Source organism: Nyctereutes procyonoides, unplaced genomic scaffold (genome assembly GCF_905146905.1).
Source record: "Nyctereutes procyonoides isolate TBG_1078 unplaced genomic scaffold, NYPRO_anot_genome, whole genome shotgun sequence".
Classification (NCBI taxonomy): Eukaryota; Metazoa; Chordata; class Mammalia; order Carnivora; family Canidae; genus Nyctereutes; species Nyctereutes procyonoides.
In genome coordinates, this window is record NW_026575142.1 from 50,015,291 (window position 1) to 50,036,715 (window position 21,425).

At 48.0% G+C, this 21,425-nt stretch overlaps 1 protein-coding gene and 1 long non-coding RNA gene across 9 annotated transcripts in view; one reads left to right on the forward strand and one right to left on the reverse strand.

The window, feature by feature from the left end:
• LOC129498686 (uncharacterized) overlaps positions 1 to 1,211 on the forward strand; it is a 44,937-nt gene extending 43,726 nt beyond the window's left edge. For all 4 annotated transcript variants that reach the window (XR_008662177.1, XR_008662176.1, XR_008662179.1 and 1 more), the window contains 2 exons: positions 65 to 163; positions 755 to 1,211. This is a non-coding gene — a long non-coding RNA (uncharacterized LOC129498686). The remainder of the gene's footprint in view (positions 1 to 64; positions 164 to 754) is intronic.
• The window catches only part of DGKG (diacylglycerol kinase gamma), a 205,836-nt gene that overhangs the window by 96,190 nt on the left and 88,221 nt on the right, over positions 1 to 21,425 (reverse strand). For 4 of the 5 annotated variants that reach the window (XR_008662175.1, XR_008662173.1, XM_055308224.1 and 1 more), the window contains 7 exons: positions 21,281 to 21,340; positions 18,699 to 18,778; positions 17,489 to 17,563; positions 14,815 to 14,900; positions 9,943 to 10,032; positions 7,687 to 7,847; positions 46 to 110 (listed from right to left, as the gene is read on the reverse strand). Coding sequence is in view for 2 of the 5 variants with exons in the window: in XM_055308224.1 (XP_055164199.1) it covers positions 46 to 110; positions 7,687 to 7,847; positions 9,943 to 10,032; positions 14,815 to 14,900; positions 17,489 to 17,563; positions 18,699 to 18,778; positions 21,281 to 21,340 (617 nt within the window). In the remaining 3 variants the exon portion in view is untranslated. The remainder of the gene's footprint in view (positions 1 to 45; positions 111 to 7,686; positions 7,848 to 9,942; positions 10,033 to 14,814; positions 14,901 to 17,488; positions 17,564 to 18,698; positions 18,779 to 21,280; positions 21,341 to 21,425) is intronic. The other variant, XR_008662174.1, reaches the window with a different exon arrangement.

Genomic DNA, 21,425 nt, shown 5'->3' on the forward strand with positions numbered 1-21,425 from the left:
GCAGTGCAGGGCTGGAGGGGGGCTGCAGCTTCATGGCACTCTTACCTGCTGTTGAATTTTTCAGGGTGTTTCTCTCTCATCACGTGGAATCTGTGTGCGATGGAAGCATCCTGAAAGGGAAGGAGAAGAAAGCGGCCGCCGGATGAGTGGTCATGACCATGCAGTGCGTACAGAAAAGCAGCACACGGGCTCCCACTGCAATCCCCCAGACCTTGAGAATCCATGTCACAGGGGAGGTTCCCACAAAGGGGCAACGCTAGGTCCAAGGTCATGGGCTACAGAGATTGTAGAGCCTAGACCAGTCCACCCTTCGCAGTTTTCACTCTCGACCACAGTTCAGGGTGAATGAAGGGGACAAGCCACTGCCCTTTGAGGAGCAAGAGGGTGTCTGGGTGTGGGGGCAGTTATAGTACAGAAGCCCGTGCGTGGGGCTGAGTGTGAATTTCTGGAAATGCCTTGCCATATTAACTCTTTTTTAAAAAAATACTTTTTATTTTGGAATATTTTAAGACTCACAAGAAGTTGCAAAAATAGTACAGAGAGTTCCTGTATCCCTTTCACCCAGCTTCCCCCAATAACATCTTACGTAACTATGCTACACTGTCAAAACCAGAACACTGACTTTGGTAGATGCGGTTATATATTAATTCTAATAATCCATAGCAATAGAAATTATTAGTAGCATTGAATAACAGGCTTAGTAGGTATTAAAAATATATTTAAACTCCTGGCTTCTTTTCCCTGATCTCCACAGAAAGGACTTTCCCCAAAGTCAAGAAGAATCTCACTGCTACCTTCTATGGACACTCTGCTGTCCTCTTATTTGCACACCCCTAGCTGCACTATTGACCACCTGCTCCTCAGAACTCACGATTGGGAAGGCTTCCAGGACACCATGCTTCTGAGTTTTGCATCCTCTGACCAGAACTTCTCCGCCCTGAGTTCCATCTGCAGCCTACACTCCATGTCATGGACCATCTCGAGTTCTCATACTTACTCCTAGTGTGTCATGTCTCTATAATGTTGATCTCTAGAATCATCCCTGAGCTTCAGACCTAACACTGAGCTCATCTACTCATCTTTCTTCCTCACACTTGGTCTTTCACCCTCATTAATGGTCTCATTTTCCAGCAGAAGAATGAGTTGCGTCCCTTCACTGCTCAGGCCTCATGTCAACGCGTTGGGTGCAGGTGGTGGGTTTTAGAAAGAGACAGGAGAATTGGGCTGGGGGGGTCGGGGATGGGGGGAGATGACACAGAAACAAGGGAGCTGAGTCAGAAATGTGCAGGAAAAAAGCTACAGAAACTCATTTACTAGACTATGTGGCTAAGAGAGAACTGACATTCCATTTCAGTGAATGCTTATTAATTCTGTTTCTCGGTATGGACTCACAAAAGAAATTTTCTGAATGTTATCATTATTACTTTTTTAACATTAGGAGGTAGAGTTCAGTGGAGCAGCTTTTATTGAGCATGTGCTGTGTACGGTGAGGAAAATCAGGCTAGTGGTGGGAGATAGAAAGTCCAGGTGCAAGTTAGGGAGCAAAGGGGGGCTTCTATCATACTTGAACTTGGCAGAGGAGTAAACCCAGCGAGCAGCCCACTGCAGAGGCAAGCCGAGGCTATGAGCTTTTTTTGTGATTGGCGAACACTCCTTGCTGAAATAGCCTTTTGGGAATTTGACATTTAAATTCTAGTTATTGATTGCTTTGTTTTTTCTTTAAGACACATGGAGAGTTGAAGGTCTTGGTCAGGGCCCCCTGTGGACACATGGTGGGAGACTTGCAGCATCTCCCCGAGGCCTCACCCCGGGTGGCTTCTCCAGGCAGCAGGCCTTCATTTTCCCTCCCTCACTCTGAGCAAGTTTCAGTGAACACTCTGAAAAAGATTCATGTGACATCTGTCAAATGCTTCTCTAGAATTCAAGAAAACATTCCATCTACTTGTGTTCCTTGGAAGCACTAATTTTCTTCTGTCAGGAGAAAAGAAAAGAAAGAAAGAGGAGGAAAGCAAAAAGCCATCACGTTGCCTGGCATGATTTTTGCTTTGCGACCTCCCCCCACCTCCAGGACTGTTGTGACTGGCTCCTGGTTTTCTTATTTTCGGGGCTATGGGCACAGGCTCCCTCCCTCCATACAGTTCTGATTATCCTCGTTGTTGTTTTTTTAAACTAGGTTTTGCCAAGCTTCTTTTCACAAAGACCAGCCTTTACAATATTGCTAGTTAAGCATGGGGTTCCAATGTAATCTCCCCACAAATACATAAAGTAGCAAGGGAGAGCTGAGCAGGTCCTTTGCTGTTTGGTCTTGAAAAGGCGATGCTGATAAATACTTCAACTCTGACCACAGTTCTCTACCTGGGGATTCAAAAGAGTCTAGATTCATCTTCGCCCTCCATTGAGCTCTGTGTCAGGTACTGAGCTGGGTGTATTTTACATTCAACAGTAATTTCTTTAAATTCTCGAAACCAGTGCTGCGACAGTTCAAACCCTTTCTTGGTAATAATTACAGCAAAATAAGACTTCCATTTTGAAGGCGCAGGGGGATAGAGATGGGAATTGCAAAGCCTTGGAAGTGATGACATTTCTGAAGGCTTCACTCTCCGGGGCCCTTCTGTGTGATGTGAGGAACGGAGGAGATGATGGGCTGCTCTTTCCTGAATTAAAACTAGAAGTCCAAAAGACTTCTGTGTCCCTTCCAAATATAAGCAGCTGTTATTTGGACTCTGAGCTTTTTGGAGGTCTAGGCCAGTGCTGTCCGATGGGAATAAATTTAAAATTTTCTAGTAGCCACATTTAAAAAAGGGAAAGGAAAAAAGTGAGATTAACTTGAATAATATATTTTCCTTGACAAATATTATTGCTATAGCATGGAGTTAATATAAAAATTATTGTGATGTTTACAATCATTTTATACTACATTTTTGAAATTTGGTGTATATTTATTTTATACTTAACAGCATCTCTCAATTTAGACTAGTCCCATTGCAAGTACACAATCGCTACATGTGGCTAATGGCTACCATATTGGACAAGGTAGGTCTAAGCCACGTTACCAACTTATGGAGGTAAAAAGACAAAGGAGACAATAAAACAGATCATTTGGAATTTGGATTTTTCTGAAACATTATGACAGATTGGAGGATGAAAAAGAGATGTAGACCCCTTTTCCCAGACACTACTCAGTGAGTTCCATTGTCTTAGGGCCTCCATGGCTTTCACAGATGACAGACAAGAACTTGACCCAGAGGGAATCCAAAAAGTTGCAGCGAAAATGGTTAACTTTTTGGTAAATTCCCTATCAGTAGGGGGCTCATCACCGTGGACACTTAGCTGGAAAAGCCTGAGAAGTACAATCAGAAGGTGGAGAATGGTGTGCAGCTTAATGTGACTGTGGCCTCTCCCTGGCCCCTGGGTTCCCCTAGTATCAGAAATAGATTTCATTGAATCAAGGGATTAGCTGTTCACTCCTCCTGTGGAGGCTCAGTGAAAGCAGAGCCTTTGAGGCATTTGGAGTTACACATACCCCAGAAATTATTTCATGGTCCCAAACTTCCTGTCACTGATACCTGGCCATCCTGACATTTCTGCAAATCCAAAAATAAAGAGCAGGGACAAGGAGGCCAGAGAAGCCAGAGGAAGTAGCGGCCTGAATGACTATGTTTAAAATCTCCTGCCAATAGGGCACTGAGAAGGCCAACTCTCAACTCTTCAGTGGTGGAGGGCCAGCATGTATGTAGGTGATGGAAATGTGGTAACAGCAGGGCCACAGTCACTCTCTGAGTGGGCCAGGAGGGTCTGCCCTGTTTATCCCTCCATGTATTACATGAGTGCTGCTGGCACCAAGGGGACCAGGTGAACTTGTCAGGGCAAACGCGTTACCACCAAGCGCCACCACAGTAGCAGTCCCTGTCATCACCTTTACACATGCGAAAGGCCACGGACATCTGACATCAGTAAGATAGTCCAGGTCCTTCCAAAAAAGAGGCAAAGACTTTGCAAGGCTCTCTTTGCCAAAGGAGTCTGACTCTAATTATCCCAAGGAAGTAAAACTGTTGGTTGGTTTACATACCTACTTCTCCTCTTACAAAGTCTGGGAGGTCAAATAGGGAGGAAGAGCTTCTGCAAATGTCAGCCCCAGATTGTGTGAGAGTTGCGTATTGACTACTTGTTTTCTCAAGAATTTCCCTTTCCAACTTTTAAAGAGCGAGCATACAAACCCTGCAAACATTTTTATTGAGAGAAGGCTAAGGGTACACCGAGGAGATAAAAACCTGTCCTGGTTCCTCACTGCTTTGCAATAAAATATTAAACACGCACAAGTGAAAGGTGTATGAAAAAAATCATGCAAAAGATATTGTGAAGTTCTAAGTTGAAAGATGAACAGATTGGATTATTCGAAGTCAGCTCCAGGTACAGAAACACCCTGACCACTAAGTGTGATGGAGAATGTTTGGATGCCTTTCCTTGGGGGACAATGAGGTGGTCTCCTTTACTTCCTCCTGTCCCCCAACTTCCTTCCTACCTGCACATTTGTGCGCATGAATTAAAACCACGATCATCCCAGCTCTTGGGTATGGTCTGTGTAAGGTGAGGCTGTTTATTCCTTTTTGGTGTGTTTACCTCTCTGGTCAGGAAATGCAAAGTGAGTGAAATTTTTTGCATATGGCACTGTGTAGAGACAGACGAGAGGTAACAAGAATCACGTTCTGGCAGCCAGAGCTGAGGGTGTCAAGAAAGAGAAGATGTGGGGCTAAAGTCTCTGAAGGCAGCCGTGGCTGTAAGCTGCCATCTAGAAGTTCCCAGACAGGGCACCCAGCCCTGCTATCAGCTCTCCCTTCCTTCTGGCTGCTTATGGGGTCTTCATCCTCTCCTCTCTATCATTTTTCTCCTTCATCTAGTTCAGTTTTGGCTTCTGCTCCTGTGTAGGACCATCTCCTTTGACCATTCTTTACTGTTCTGATGGGCTATCATTTGCTGAAGAATTGGTTGGGGTCATCCACATCAGAATGATCTCAGAGGCCTGTTAAAAGTGCAAACTCCCAGACCTTTCCCAGACCAACTGAATCAGAATACAAACCAAGATCTGTCATGGGGGTGGAATTTGCATCTCTCACAAAGGGCATAGGTGAGCCATCACACACTAAATGTTGAGATTCCCTCCCTTTCCCCTCCCCCCATCAGTGCTGCTAGGAAGGAAAGCATTTGAAGACGGAGGGGCTGTGCAGAGGCCACGTGGCTCAGAGTCCACAGCTCAGGGGCTTCTGGAGCTGAACACTAGTGGTTCTCAGCTCCACCCCTCACCAGCTGAGACCCGGCTCTGTACTGTTCTGAGCTACAGTTCCTCCTGACAAAATACAAAAGGATAAGGTCTATACCTACCAATAGGGCACCTGTGTCTAGTGTACAGCAGGTACTCAATACATGCTAGCAAGCTATACTATGGTTTATCTCCCCTCTGGAGGGGGGCAGCTGGAAGAAGCTAGGGAGAGGGGTCTCCCTTAGTGGAGGCCAGGTGAGCTGGGTGGGATAAACCAGATAAGGCACAGGGACCCTAAATATGCTGCTAGTCTAATCCCCCATCCTGTCAGACCCTGACTGTTGGCTCAGCGATGCTTCTGTCTTCCGCTGCAGTAATAGAAAAACAGTGCCGGCTCAGGAGCCAGAAAAATGATGGCAAATCCCTCCTTCTGACTCTTTGTTTCCTCACCTACAAAATGGAGAGAATACTGCCCTTTGATGTTGTTGTAAGAATCAAGAAAATACCTACAAATACGGTAAGTTTTAAATTTTGTAAATTTACGGTATTTTAAATACATTTTTAAAAGATTTTATTTATTTATTCATGATAGTCACACAGAGAGAGACAGAGAGGCAGAGACACAGGCAGAGGGAGAAGCAGGCTCCATGCGGGGAGCCCGACGTGGGATTCAATCCCGGGTCTCCAGGATCGCGCCCCAGGCCAAAGGCAGGCACCAAACCGCTGCGCCACCCAGGGATCCCAATTTATGGTATTTTAAAACATCCTTCCCTCTTCCATGGTTCTTCTTCTAGTCTTCTTATTAAAGGTTTTATTAAAGATTTTATTGGTTTCAGAGAGAGAGCACGCGTACCTGAGCAAGGACAGCGGGGAGGGGCAGAGGGAGAGGAAGAAGAGAATCTCAAGCAGACTCTGCACTGAGTATGGAGCTGACTCAGGGCTTGATCTTACGACCCCAAGATCATGACCTGAATTGAAACTCAGGGTTGGACACCCCACCGACTGAGCCACCAGATATTCCTCTAGTCTTTTTATTAAAAAACAACCTTTCCTCAAACCCGCTCTTCCCTTAAGCTACCTATCAATTCCCCTCCTATTTCATTTTTCTTTTTAAGTCACCAAAATTTTCAAAAGAGGCACAGGTGAGGATGGTTGACAAGAGCAGCTATCACACAATCTGGGTCTGGATGGTTGGTTTGCAGGGACTCTTATGGATCTGAAACTGGACAGCATAATTCTAAAGACAGGGAAAGAGAGAGGAAAGACTGTAAGGCACATTGTGCCTGTGGCAGTTCCTGCCCTCACTCATCAAGGGTCCTGAGGTCCTGTCTATAAAATGGAGACTGTGGGGACAATGATTCCTGCAAGACTGCAATGAGGATTGCAATATGTAAGGTCTAGCATAGTGGAGAGCACACAGTTGATGCTCAATAAATGCTAGTGCCTTTGTTGCATCCCCCTCCTGAACCCCAGCTCTATCTATGGAGTGGATGGATTTCTCCCTGATTCCATTCTCAACAGTTTGAGAGAGTGTCCACACAGTCCTCTTTGGATCAGAAGCTGAGTTCAGTAAAACTGAGTTGTGCTCAATGTGCTGTGGCCTGGAGGAAGAAACAGGAATGTGGCACTGACCTTTTGCTTTGTGTGTGTGTGTGTGTGTGTGTGTGTTGTGTGTTGGATATATGTGTGTAGAGGATATGTGTTAAGGGTGTGTGTTATATGTGTGTGTGTTGGGTATATGTGTGTTGGATGTGTGATGAGTGTGTGTGTGTTGGGGGTGTTAAATGGGCACAGTGAACCAATGTCTTCAATCAAATACAGAGAGTACACTGATGAAGTGAATGAAGAAGGCTGTGGAAGCACCACTGATGAGCATGGCACTCAGCTAAGGGGTCAGCTGAGAGGAGACACCCCCAGAGGTTCATGAACACCTGGATTGTAGGGAATCCAGATGACATGAGGGGAGAGAACAGGAGACAAGGAGTTCTGACAACTAACTTAGCTGGCTTAGACCCCTCAGACATGGAGGGGCCCTCCTTGGAGGATAGGAATTCTCAACTCTGGAAGCTCACATGATAGTCTTTTCCTGACTTTGCCCTGTGGTTATTTCTTGGTGTTACTTCTTTTAAACTGTTTCAAATTACCCAAAGGGGAAATCAGTTTTTTTTTTTTTAAATTCTTATTTTCTTGTGTCAGTTAAAATTATAGGGGAAGGAATTTGCTCCATAACCTAAGGACAGGGTTGGGTACATTCAGGGTGGCCATGCCCAGGCCGGATGCAAGGATGTTCGGACCCAAGTCAAGACTGGGGGCAGCTGGGAGAGGTGAAGAGTAGGGACCCGGGGAGGGGGGACAATGAAGGACCAGAACTTTTCTGCCCACTCAGACATTTCTCTTCCATGCAGAAAGGCAATCCTTGACCGACTCACCACACCAATGGAGAAATAGTTGTTCATGATGTTGTACGGGACCTGGTCCCCATTCTCCACTTCCTCTCTAGGGATGACTTCCAGATGCCAGCGGTCTAGCATCACCAAGGGGCTCTGCTCGATGTCCTTCAGGATTTTTGTCAAGCTGCCCCCTTCATAACCTGTGGAACACGGCATTACATTTGACCTCAGGGCAGAAAGGCTAAGTTGTTTCTGATGTACAGTCAGCTATTGGGGACAGGAACTCTGTGGGCATCTGTGACCACAAGACACCCCAGTGTGTCTGGGGGGCCACAGACACTTAGGTTCCCTGAGCCATGGAGAAGGAGAGGACATTAGGGTGTAATCAGAAAAAAGCTGGGAGACTTGGAAGCCAAAGTAGTGGGAGATAGGGTTGGGGGGGCTGGCCAAAGGTGAGCAGGCCTATGTAGCCAAAGCAAGCCCTAGAGAATAGGTGGGCTGGGTGGCTTGAAAGTTCCATGCCGCGGAACAAAAGATCCGTTCCAGGACTGTGTCATGTCGGAGATGGACAGTGTGGTAGGCGGAATTTTAGGATGGTCTCACTATCTGTGCCCCAACCCCCGGGGGCATACACCCTGCAATTCCCAGGACTTATAAATAAGATAGCCCCATCACTGTCATGACTGGCTATACTATATGGCACAGCTGACTTTAAGCAAGGACGGTCATCTGAGTGGATCTGACCTAATCGGCTGAGTCCTTGGAAAGGACTGGGCTTTTCCTTAAGAATTAAATTCAAAGCTTGAGAGGGATTTCAGGTGAGGGAGATTCTCTACTGCTGGCTTTGAAGATGGAGGGATCCATCTGTCAAGGAAAAAGGAAGGCTCGAGGATTTGACAGTGGTCCCAGTGAGGAAACAGGGACTTCAGGCCCAAAACCACAAAGGCCTGAATTTTGCCAACAAGCTGAATGGGCGTCGTAGCAAATTCTGCCTCCAGAGACTCCAGAGAAGAGCACAGAGAAGAGCACAGCCTGTCCAACAACCTCATTTCAGGCTGTGAGGCCCAGAGCAGAGAACCCAGCCACACTGTTTCAGGCCTCCTGCGTGACGGGACTGTGAGCGAACAAATGGATGTCATAAGCCTCGACATTTATGATAATTTGTTATGATAATTTGTTGCTTCTCTTCAGCAACAGAAGAGCAGCAGAGAAAGTGAACCGTAAGCCATGAGAGGTTAGTGGGAGAGACCGTCTTTTCTTTCCGACAACACTCCCACGTTCCTGCTTACCTTTAGGGCAACCTTGAAGAGTACTTTCGAGTTAGTCTGGTCAGCTCCTTGGGGATGCCTCACAAGATAGCAGTGGTAGCAACTGTGTAGCTGAGAGCCTTGAGGCTCTCTGGGAGCACAGGCCTGGGCTTCCTGCATGAAACTCGTGTCCAGCCATGCTTCCTACATGCGCAGCGCATGGGGCTGCACTCTGCTTGTTCCTCTTGAACACAGGGCGCTTCCCTAGCATCAGTGTGGGGCCGAGGACATCTGTTCCTGCCAGCTTCCTTCTGGGGCTGGCTCCTGCTCCCTCTGCTCCTGCCACCAGGCATGAACCCATCTCTGAATACTGACCACTGCCTGAGCTGGTCTTGAATCTTCTCTGAATCGATCAGCCATCTGGAATCCCATCCCAGTTCTGCCTGCCAGACTTCTCTGTCCCTTCCATGTGCTGCCCCGACCTCTTCTACTCTCTGGAGCATTCCCAGCTCCATGGGAGCAGTTGCAGTTTGCAGAGCTCTCCTTAGCTCCTGCCCCTTGTCCTGTAAGCTGGTCACCACTGGGAGATCCCCCACAGGGGGATTTCAACATGAGGGCCAATGGCCATGGGGGCCTATGATGGCTTGGATGCCTCTACTAGCTGGCAGTGTAGCTTTTCAGTTTGTACTCTGAGTCCTAATTCAGAAGAAGAGCAGTAAGTTGGAGAGGAGAGAATTTTATTCAGAAAACACCTAAGTGAGCCCCTCCTAGAGTGAGCACTGTGGGGGGAGAGAGAGACTACCCTAGTGCTATGTTCTGCTGGGGTAGGTAGGCTCTAGGCTGCTAGTTTGAGGATCATAGGAAATAGCAAGATTGGGAGGGCAGGGGAATGAATGGTCATAGAACTCTGGAATGTAATTCGTCAAAGCAAGTAGATAAGACTCTGCAATGTAATTCATAAAAGGGAAGTTCAGCCTGGTCCTGCAGAGCATCGCTGGAGACTGGTGTGCCTGCCCCCCAGGGCAGTGCCCCTGGCATGTGGACTCACCTCCTCCCCAGCGGAGACAGCGGGCCAGGTCATTTCCTGTTCCGAGAGGCAGGACAGCCACTGGCGGATGCTTTGCAAAGTTGGCCTTATCTGTAACCCATGCGGAAGAAGAGAAAACCATATGGCACCAGATTACGGAACCTGTGGGTTACTTAATTATCCCTGATCTGATGCTTAAAACCCCTTCACAGCATTCTTAGTTTGAAGAGCTCCCGTGATGGAGAGCACACTATCTCCTACAGCTGAACCTTCCACTGTGGGGACGAAGGCTTCTTTCATATTGAGCTCTCTCTCCCCATAACTTGCACCTGCTTATCCTCATTTCATCCAAATTCTTTCCTTAGGGGTGATGGCATACACCCTGAAAGCATTAGTTTGTGATCATAGCTAACGCTTTCTCCCTTTGTCCCTCACACCAACTCTGCAGGGTTATGATTATTCCCCTCATAGATGACAAAAGTGAGTTTCCCCGGGGGGAAAGTAAGTCTGGAGTCAGGATCCAAATCCAGATCTGTGGTCCCAGGCCCAGGCTCCTCCTTGCCTCAGGGGCAGGCAGTTGCACGGCGGGTAGCACAGGTGGGCCCGAGAAATCAGGGCACAGTGGGGCATTTGGGAAACTGGAGCTGTCTCGACTAATTGTCATTCAGATTCAAAGCTTAAAAATAATACTGTGTCGAGCAAACAAAACCTCAAGGTGTTATTTGGCACCCAGGTACCAGTTCGTCACTCCCCCCACCCCCTAGGCTCGCAAATCCACAATTCTCAACCTCATCTCCCATGTGGCTTGTGAAGAAGCATCAGACTGAAGCACTGCAGAAAGCGCAGCAGAACATGCATGGGGTCACCTGGTTGCGCATCTCCAGTGACACGCTGGTCTGGCCGCACGGAGAAAGGTGGGACCAGTACGGGCACCCGCTGGGCTCCAGGGGGCGCCACTGACACACCCTGCAGCACAGCTGGTGCCTGGGAGGGGAGTGATGCTGACTCAGGCGGGCTGGTGGGCGGAGGGGTGATGCAGGAATCCCAGAGTGAGAACGAGGGCTGCCCCAGCTGAAGGGGCACTCACACGCCCCCGGGGTTGTCTGGCTGGTGCCACAGGTGGCTGAGCTCAGGCAAGGCCCAGGGCTGAGATCACCACCTGGAGGTTTACGATGATGGTGGACAGAGCAAGGCAATGGGCTCCGTCACTGTTCCCAGTACGTGTGGTCTGCATTTCTGCCTCCCTGCCTTTGTGCACGGGGCTCCCTTTGCCTGGAAGGCACTTGTTGCCTTAAGTCCGCTCCTTCCGTGGTCTCCATCTCAACACGCAGGCCATCTTCATGGCGTTGAGGCCGGAGACCTGGACGTCGTCCTAGGTTGCTGCCTCTCCCGCACCCCGCATCCATTCACACATCAGTTTCCACGTGCTGTTTCCGTAGTTGATCTCTCAGCAACCTCTTCTAGCTATTCCAGTGGCGATGCCCGAGCTCAGGTACATGATTCCCTCCCCCTGATATTGAAGCCACCGCCTCCTCCTTGCCTTCCCAGCCTCAGTTCCCCCTAATGGTCCTTCACCTTCCAAGGCGGGTGGTCCCTTTCCCTCTGTCTTGGCTCCCATCATCTCTAGCATGGCAGTGGGCACTGTCTTCTGCTCTAGCCTCCCACGGCTTGACATGTCAACCATGCTGAAGTATTTTCAGTGCCTTAAGTCACAAGTTCTCAGTTGCTTAGGTGCTGCCTCTGGGAGGCCCTCCCTGGTTGCCCGAGTCTAGGCCAGGTTCCTTTCCAGTGTGTTTCTTTCTTTCTTTTTTTTTTTTTTTTTAAGCAGAGGGAGAAGCAGGCTCCATGCAGGGAGCCTGATGTGGGACTCGATCTCAGGACTCCAGGATCACGACCTGAGCCAAAGGCAGATGCTCAACCACTGAGCCACCCAGGTGCCCCTCCAGTGTGTTTCTTTTTAGCACCAGGGACGATGTTATCATTGACTCTTGGAATTGATGGCTCGTTTGTTCTCTGAATGCACTGTAACCTCCCTGGGGGAACTATATCTCATTCACCCCAGTGTCTCTGTACACATTTGCTGAAGGCCTACTATGTGCCAGGTGCTGTGTTAGGTACTGTGACTCATTTAATAGTGGGTCAAAGCGCCATGACACAGGCTCTCATGGTGCTTACAAATGTGAGGGAGAGACAGATATCAATAAAGTCTTCTATAAATGATGCATAATTTCAAATTCCTACTGGAAAGGCAAGAAGTGGGATCATATAATAAAGTGACTGAGGCTGGGTGTCAGGGAAGGCTCCTCTGAGGAAGCCACGCTTTGGCAGAGATCTGATGTAGAAGTTGACCAAGGGAATGGCCAGGGAGCATACCAGACAGGAGGAACCACTTGTGCAAAGGCCCTGTGGCAGAAGGGCAACTGGTATATTTAAGAGTCTGAGAGAGGGACTGGGTGGCCAGAGTTTAGAGGGAGAGGAGAGTCCCTCCTCTTAAGAGTCTGGAGAGGACTGGAGGAATGAAGTAGGGCTAGAAGGGTGGGCTAGAGCACCAGCTCTAGCTCCTAGAGCACCAGTATCTTATAGGTCATTTGAAAGATTTCTGTCTATATCCTAAGAATAATGGGAAGCCATGGATATGCTTTATGCACACCATGAATGCACTGACATTCAGGAAAGACTGCTCTGGTTGTACAGCATAAACAGATCAGTGAGGGGACCAAAATGGGGTGCCAGAGGACACTGAATAATTGCTTTAAACATTCCCGAATGGGGACGCCAGGGTGGCTCAGCAGTTGAGCATCTGCCTTTGGCTCAGGGCATAATCCTGGGATCGAGTCCCACATTGGGCTCCCCACGGGGAGCCTCCTTCTTCCTCTGCCTGTGTCTCTGCCTCTCTGTGTCTCTCATGAATAAATAAATAAAATCTTTTAAAAAAATAATAAACATTCCCAAATGAATGAATGAACATCATGCAGTTATTCCTTTCACTGCTGTTTTCTCTCTCAGGCTGCCAGCCTGTCACGTGACCTTTCTTCTTTCAGTTTTGGGCATTTCCTTTCCCCTGTGTTTTCTGCAGATGAATTTTATAAAACCACCAAAGCCTACATTCTCCTTCGTGATGGAGAGGGAACCACGTGAGCACCTCCCAGGCCTGCAGCCACCCAGCCTCTGCTGATCAGCTCTTCCTCTGGGCTCCCAGAGGATGCCTCCCCTCCGCCCACAAACAACTCCTGAGCTGGAGGTGACAGGAGAGTGTGGGTGGCTGCCTGGCAGGGCTGTGTCCATGGCAACCGAAGTGCCTGTGGAGCAGAAGGTGGCAGGTGTGCTGGGCGTGGTCCCACCCCTCGTGACGGGCTGCTTACGACTCCCATGGGCGCAGCCTGCCCCGCTCTGGTCAGGGTCTGCCCATGACCACCCTGACTCCTCTCTTCCTCTCATCCTTGACTCCACCTTCGACCAATATCCAGAAGCCGATTACTCCTTATCACCTCCTCTGAGCCTCCTGTTGTCCATGCCTTGGTCACCTGTCACTTGGATTACTGCAGGAGCCTTCTGCCCTTTGCTCACGATCCGTTGTGTCCTTCCTCCGCTCCAAACTATGCAGCACCTCGGGACCTTTCCTGTATGGAAGCCACACTGTCTCCTGTGACCTGGCCCTGCACTCTCTGCTTCATCCTCTGTCTCTCCCTCCACTCCTGCACCTTGCTCCAAGCGCACTCTGCAGCCCTCCTGCTGCCTTCAGCAGCCTGGTCTGCTCCTACCTCAGGGCCTTTGTATCTGCTCCTCCTTCTGCCAGAACTCCTCTTTCCTCGGGTATCACATGGCTCACCTCCCTTCCAGGTCTCCACACAAACATCATCCGCTCTGTGAGGTCTTCCCCAAACCCTGGGTATAGACCACCCCCAGCCCTACCCACCCTGCTCCTTCCCTGCTGTACCTTTATTATGTTTTATGTTTCCCTTTTTTGTTGTTGTTGTTGTTGATTGCCTGTCTCCTGCCTCTAAAAAGGAAGCTCCTTGAGGGTGGGATTTCTGTGTTTGTTCCCCACAGCATCTCCAGTGCCTGGAGGAGGGCATGGCACATGGATGTTTACAGGTAGTATTTGTGGGAGTAGTGACAGGCAATTCCAGAATTAGTCTCCATCATTTATGGGGGATGAGATGTCCAAGGACCCACAGATCCAAGCAGAGCTAGAATGAAACCCAGGCCTCCTGATTCCCGCCTGGGCCCTCTCCACTGCTCTTCTGATCTAAGCCTACTAGACACAGCCCAGTGTGATCCTTCTTCACGTGTACTGATCTGCACTTTCTAGATGTGCTTTCTGGACTCAGGCTCAGGGACTCAACTCAAGGCGATGACTTGCACCTATGCTTAATTCTCCGGCGTTTATCCACTACCCTGGATCTGCTTGGATCCAGGTCCTGCCCTTCTCCCCTGCAGCTCCCCAAACTGGCCTGTCCAGCCACTGCCCAAACCCTGGCCATAACAGATAATTATGAGGCAAAGCCTGAGACTAAACTGTTACACCTGGGGTGCCTGGGTGGCTCAGTCAGTTAAGCATCTGCCTTCTGCCTTCTGCTGGGGTCATGATCCCAGGCCCAGGCCCAGGGGCTCAGCAGGGAATCTGCTTCTCCCCCTCCCCCCTCCACACCATCTCTCTCTCCCTCAAATAAATAAAATCTTTAAAAAATTAAACAGTTATACCTGTACCTGTGGGAATCCTTCCATTTCTTTTTTCCACTCAAAGTAGATATGTAGTCAAGCAATGGTCCAAGCATGGAAACAAGGATGAACAAGACATGGCTCCATTTCTCTTTCTTGTGATTGCCTTCCTCTGACTTTAAATATACTTATTATAAATAAACCCTAAAGCCCCTCCCAGCCCATTCTTACCAATGCAATCCAAAATCCAGCCAACTGTCCCATCTCCTCCGCAGGCTAAAACACGGAAGTCTGGAGTATCACGGAAAAAGTTCAATCTGGGAAGTAAAAGGCCAAAATGGTCTCATTGACTAGGTTGTGGCTGACATTTGATACTGTTTGAGTCAGTGTCCCCCCTATTCCCTGGGAGTATGTTACAGCCCTGACTCCTTTTGGGGTTGAAAGGATCACAAGTGTTCTAAAAGTGGAACTTACTAAGGAAGCAGTGCCACTAGAGTACAGAGAAGAATCCCGAGGAGCCATCCTTGTACAAGGAGAAGCTGACTCAACATTCAACACAAACAGAAAATGGTTTTCTAGAAATTCTCCACTATTTGTGCAGAGGAGGCCACAGTGAGCCTCTCTGGGCACCAATACAACTAACCCCCCACGTTCTGACTCCTCCCTGGCTCCCCTGCTCTGTCTTCACAAACTCTCCTTTTAAGTCAGATGCGGTGAACTAGCCAGATCTTCATCCCACTGTCCTGTAAGTCCAGACCTGAGCAGAGGAAGCATCATCTCCCCTCCGAAGCCTTCACCCTTTAGAGCAAGGTTCTTACTTAGCCAGGGGCCGGACAAATCTCTAAGGGATCGCTAAACAGAATGCAGAGGACCAAGAACCTGGGAGGAGAAGATGTTACATTCTTCTCTTCTCTCAGCTCTAAGTGAGATTTGGCCTCTCCAATTATGGAACTGGGCAACACATCACAGAGGCATGAACAATTCCTACGACTTTGTTAGAAATCAAAATCACAGGTATTTTCATGTTTTATCACAATTGTGGCAGCTGCCCCATATTATCACTGATGCCCATCACTGCTATTAATTAACAGTAGTTATCAGACCTGCCTCTGGATCTTACCAAACATGGTTAGTAAATCACATATATTCCTATCTCACAATGTTTGTGTTTTTAATATTTTGTTAACTGTCTTTTCAATATAATTAGTTTCCCTGGTGATCCTATATATTTCCCTTTACACATTGAGAAAAATTCTGAGAAGTGCCCCATCAGCTTCATCAAGCTGACAAATGGGTTTCCGGTACAAAAAGGACAAAAATCTCTGCTGTAGAACAAATGTGACCTGTCAACACCCTGGTTTGGGACATAGGAAGCTGAAGCTCTGGGGTTCGCCTTTGTCCAGCCTGGTGGTCTGAGAAGACCCCTGGGGCTTTCTGAGTCACTGATGCACACGTGGGCAAAGTAACATTTCCTCCTCTCCCGGACTCTTGCAGAACTCTACTCTCCTATAGGAAGTGAATTCTGAATGGAGATTCCTTTCCACTAGACAGGCTGCCTGGTTATAGACTGAGACAGCAAAGACACTCAAGGCTCAGCAGTCCTGGAAGTAGCCACCAGGCTTGCCCTATAGGACAAAAACAATTTAGGATGAATGAGGTTAAGCTAGAGAATGGCATTCAAGTATCTCAACGCCCTGAAAGAGAGGGGGCTGGTAAAGGTACTTGCAGGTCGCCATTCAGTCACGGGTCCTAACAGGGAAGTAACTGTAATCATGGTGACTTTGATGACACCCAGAGCAGCAGAGGTGGGCTCTGTTTTGAACTCAGAGGTCATGGCAGGCGTGCTGGTCCTGCACTCATGTTTCTCTTTTTCACTGGGTCTTGCACCATCGCAGCCATATACATAACAGCTTTGTGTCAAACAACGGACTGGGACATAATGCCTTTTTGTACTTCTTACCACAGTCCCTTCCCCTGCCCCCACCCACCAAAGGTCTTGCTGAACTGAGCCCAGAAACTGCAGATTAGGAGGCTGGGCAAAGTAGATAGGTGCTGGGAAGCCCAGCCCAGTGTGCACAGATCTGAAAACCTGGCCTGCAGACAGCCAGGCGCGGGCTGGCCAGCAGATGTCTCTAGCGCACCAGCTCTGTCTGGTAAGAAGCCCAGTCTGGGTGCCTTCCAGCCCCAGTGCTGAAGTGGCCTCTGATTACAGGGACTCACAGCCATCCCATTAATGCTACCACCGGGCCCAGCTCCTCCCACCGGACCGGCAGGCAGGCTGCAGAGGGGCTGCCTGCCTCCTCCCCTCACTCTCCTGCTCTAATAGGCAGTGGAACAGCTAATAGGTCCAGTGCAGAAGGGCCAGGGGCAGCTTAACAACCTCTAAATTGGATAATCCTGGGAAAAAAAAGCGACGTCATTAAATAACCAATTGCCTCCAACCTAAAATGCTCCCCAACAGAACACGAAGCAGAACTCTGAGTCAGCTGTTATAGATTTCCGAACTGCTGACAGCGATAGGAAGACTCTTTCCTGCTCTCTGATGACTCAGTATAAAGATACCGGCTAATACAGCCTTGCAGACAAGTTCACATAATTTACCAGCCCGCTCTTCCTGTCAATCAAATGGATGGCACATATGTGTTTTTTCTCTTTTACAAAAAAACGACAACTTTTTCCGGGGTGAGATCCAGGAGACTACTTCCCAGAGTTAGCCACAAGGGGTGTTCTTGAATATCTCCAGGAGCGAGTAAGAGTAGATGTGAGGAAAAGAAGACAGAGAGAGTAAAATGGCAGGAAGGATAAGTCCATAGATGAAAGAGACAAGAAGGGTGACCAATGAAAGGTTATCTTCTTCAGATAAAAGTGGCAGGAGGAGAGATAAATAACGATTATTTCTCCATACCCTGGAGTAGGACCCCCATTGTCCAGGTTGAAAACTTGTTTGGGGTTGAGCAGATAGTGGAATTTCCGAAGAATTCTATGGGGAAAAAAAAAAAGGAAGAGGGAGAGAAAGAGACAGAGAAGGAGAATGTCATTGTGAGAAGTCACAGTAGGACAAACCCCTCTGGAGCCCACCAGTGGTGGGAATCTGGGTCCCTTTAAACCCAAGAGGGGAAAAGACTGCACACAGGCCCTGCAGACCTAAAGTCCTGGGTCCAGTTGGCATCATTCACACCCTCATGCCCCGGCTCAAGGCCTCCCCACCATCCAAGACTGTAGAATTCGACCCCAGGACTCTCCTCCCTTGCAGAGAATAAAGCTTCTATTCTCCTAAAGCTTTGTCCTTCTCCTAAACATTCCATATGTTCTAAGTAGTATGATTCTGCTCTTTGTGGACTACACAAAGGTATCAAGGAACCCTCTACGGAAAGACCCGCCAAATCCTGGGATCAGGAGGTAATTGCAGGAGGTGGGGCTGGGCAGGGGAAGGCTGGGGGCAGTGACCACCTCTAAGCTTGGTTTCAAGGTTCTGGCTTGAGGCTCATCAGGTCAGTTCATGAGGGGCGCCCTGCCTCTTTGATAAGGGTTGGTGTGGGGGGGTCTCATAGTTCTCGCTTTGACCCTACTTATTATTTTGTAAACCTGGATTCCAGAATACTGCATTGTCTGTCCATTACCCTGAGCTGAACAGGATGGGGAGGCAGAGCTGCTTCACCAGTTCTCCCTCTCTCCTCCCACTCCCCCAATGTTTCCAGGAGACTGGGCATTTCCTTCACTGATGAAGTAGTGCCCTGCTTTTTCAGGAGCTGGGCAGGCCAGGAGGTCCCAATCAGATGAGTCCTGCCAGACCTCTTAAATCAAGAAAGGATGCTCGAGGCTGGGAAAGAAATTGGTGTCTCAGAACCTGGTCCAACCTTGGGAGCCATAATAGATGGGCCCTGGGCTAAGCACGTGTCTGCTTTAATCCTCACAATGGAGCTATGAGAGGAGCAAAGGAAACCATAGCACAAGGATGTTAAGCAGTCTGTAGAACCAGGTCATAAAGTGGTAAGGGGGTAGGGCTGGGCTGGAACCCCGATCTGCCTATCTCTGCTGTCCACCCTGTGGAGGGGAAGAAAAAACCTGAGTAAACTTGTCTCAGCCTCTTCATTTTGAAAAAGAAAAGAACATACCTTTCTCCTTGTCTCCCTCCACTCTTGGGGTTCACCAAGACCAGCAGGGGGTGGGTACCCGGGGTGGGGATGATCTTATACTTAAAAGGTAAAAGAAGAGTCTGGAATCAGAGATGGTACCATAGCTTCAAATCAAATCATTCAACAATGGTGTGGTACTGTAGCTATAAGCACAAGGTTATATATATATAATTTTTTTAAGTAAGCACAATGCCCACCACCGGGCTTGAACTCATGATCCCCTAGATCAAGAGTCGCATGTTCACCCACTGAGCCGGCCAGGCATCCACTATAAGCACAAGATTATGCTTTGTGAGGATACAACTGAATATACTTTTGGAATAAGTCCACTTCTTCAGGTCATATATGCGAATAAAATAATACTCATGGAGCTAACCAGCACTTCCACAGCACCTTCTAAATCCACATTTCCAGCCCTAGTTTATCTCTTGAGCCCTGGTTCCACATTCTCACTGTTCAATGGATACCTTCAACCAGACATCTTACCATCACTGCAAACTCACATGCCCAAACCTGACCCCTTCTGTCCCCACAGAACTGGTCTTCTGTCCTGGTTCACTGCTTCTTTTAAACACACTATTATCCTTTGGCTAGTCATCTAGGGGAAGACCCCGTCCTGCCAAATATCTCCCTGGATGTCCCTTTATCTCTGGCACTTGCCATGGTACCCACAGCACTCGGGCCTTTCCCGCCTCGGTTAAGGCCTGTGTGCAGTTCCTTCCCAGGACATCAGTCATGCCACTTCCACTCAGAAACCTTTAATGATACCTTGTTGCCCAGAGGATAAATCTAAATCTCCTAACCTGGCTTCCAAGGCATTTTAGCATAGCCCCAATCTCTGGTTGCCTCTTAAATGCTATCCCTCAGTGGCAGTCCCAGACAAGCCTGGTTCCAACCCTCCACTGAGTGTGTCCCCTGCCTTTCCACCCTGGGAGACTGCTCACAGTGGTTTCTTGTCCTCCTTTATGCCCCGAAGAGTCCACTTCCTTCTCCGCAATCTCTTAAAAAGGATGTCTCATTTTCAGGGCCCAACTCAAGACCTACTTCCTCTAAGCTTTCCTGGGTCATTGCAACTGAAACCATTGCACGTAAAGCATGGAATATCTTCTGGGTTTCTTTTGTTGTCCATTCGTGTGGATTTTGTTTTATGTTTTCTTAGGTAAATGTCTCAAAATATCAATTGGATTTTAAGTGCCCCAGGAGCAGGGCAGGTGTGCGTATAGCCCTCCTATCCAATGCCCCATGACACCAGATCTAGGAGTGGGTACTTAAGAAACACTTGTGAATCCAGCTGAAGCACAGGCCAATATGGAGATGCAGCTGTATTCCATATTCAATATATGATGCCTGCCTTTCCAGATCTCAAGCTAAAATTTCAGCAAACACAGCACCATGTTGTTTGAATAGGACAACAGCATTCTTTATGATTTTTTTAAGAATTTTTCTCATCTGCACAGGGTGACTGACTGTGTGACACCCAGAAGCACCTTGGAGCCTGAGGGGTAATTCTTTACCTCTGGGAATGACAATCAAAATATTTAACAATCCACTTGGCATGAGCACACTCCCAATCAAAATAGATGCAGGATAGCCAGATGGACGAGAGCTATAAATAACAGGTATACCTGCATCGCGCGTGCCTGTGTGTGTGTGCGCGTGCGCTACACCTGACTTTTTGCCTCTATAGGTATCTAGAGCTTTTTCATATTACTATGGTTTCTCCATCATTATTGCTTATGTTTTAATTTTCAAGACACACGAATCTGCATGTTCTCATTTAATCTTAGAGCACCTCTGGTAGGTGGGCAGTGCAGGGATTGTGATACTTCTCATGTTTTCAAACAAGAAAACATGAGATCAGAGGCAGAGGAGGAGACTCTAGTTCTCTATTTCCTTTTCTAATACTCTTATTTGGTGAACTCAAGTGAAAAAATGAATAGTTAAGGGGTGCCTGGGTGGCTCGGTTGGTTAAGTGTGTGACTTCAGCTCAGGTCATGATCTCAGGATCCTGGGACTGGGCCTCGAGTGGAGCCCTGCATCAGGCTCCTTGCTTGGTGGGGAGTGTATCATTCCTCTCCCTCTTCCTCTGTACCTCCCCCCCGCCCCGTTCATGCTCTGTCTCTCAAATAAATAAATAAGATCTTTAAAAAAATTCTTAAGTATACATTCCTAAGTAGACATTTAAGGATGAAGAAGAACTTTTGGATCTGGCTAATTTTGTTTTGGCAGATCTCATTCTAGAGACAGCCTGATAGTCTTGGAAAAACCATTGTATATTTTCAGTAAGTTTTATATAATTTGTTCCTAAAAGGGTGATAAAGTTAACTTGACCAGCAATGGGATCGGCCAACCTCCCATTTCACCACTTGCCAACAGTGTAGTGGTCAAAGATAATTCCACAAGCTGGAAATAAAGTGTCCCTCTTGTGTGATGTAATTATGTAATCAATCATATGAGAAAGCAAATGTTGAGATCTATTTCTCTAGAACCCAAACCCTGTCCTCTCTGCAGGCTTGGACACACTTAGAATGAGAGACCAGACTTAGGGCTTGCTGAGGTACCTGCATTACAAGTTCACCCTTGGCTGATGCGCTGCCATCAGACTTTCCACCTTGCCTGTCCTGTGACAAGAGACGAAAGACAAACATATTTTTTTAAATGCCCTAATTAAAAAAAGAGAGAGAGATCAGAAGAAAAACAAAGAGT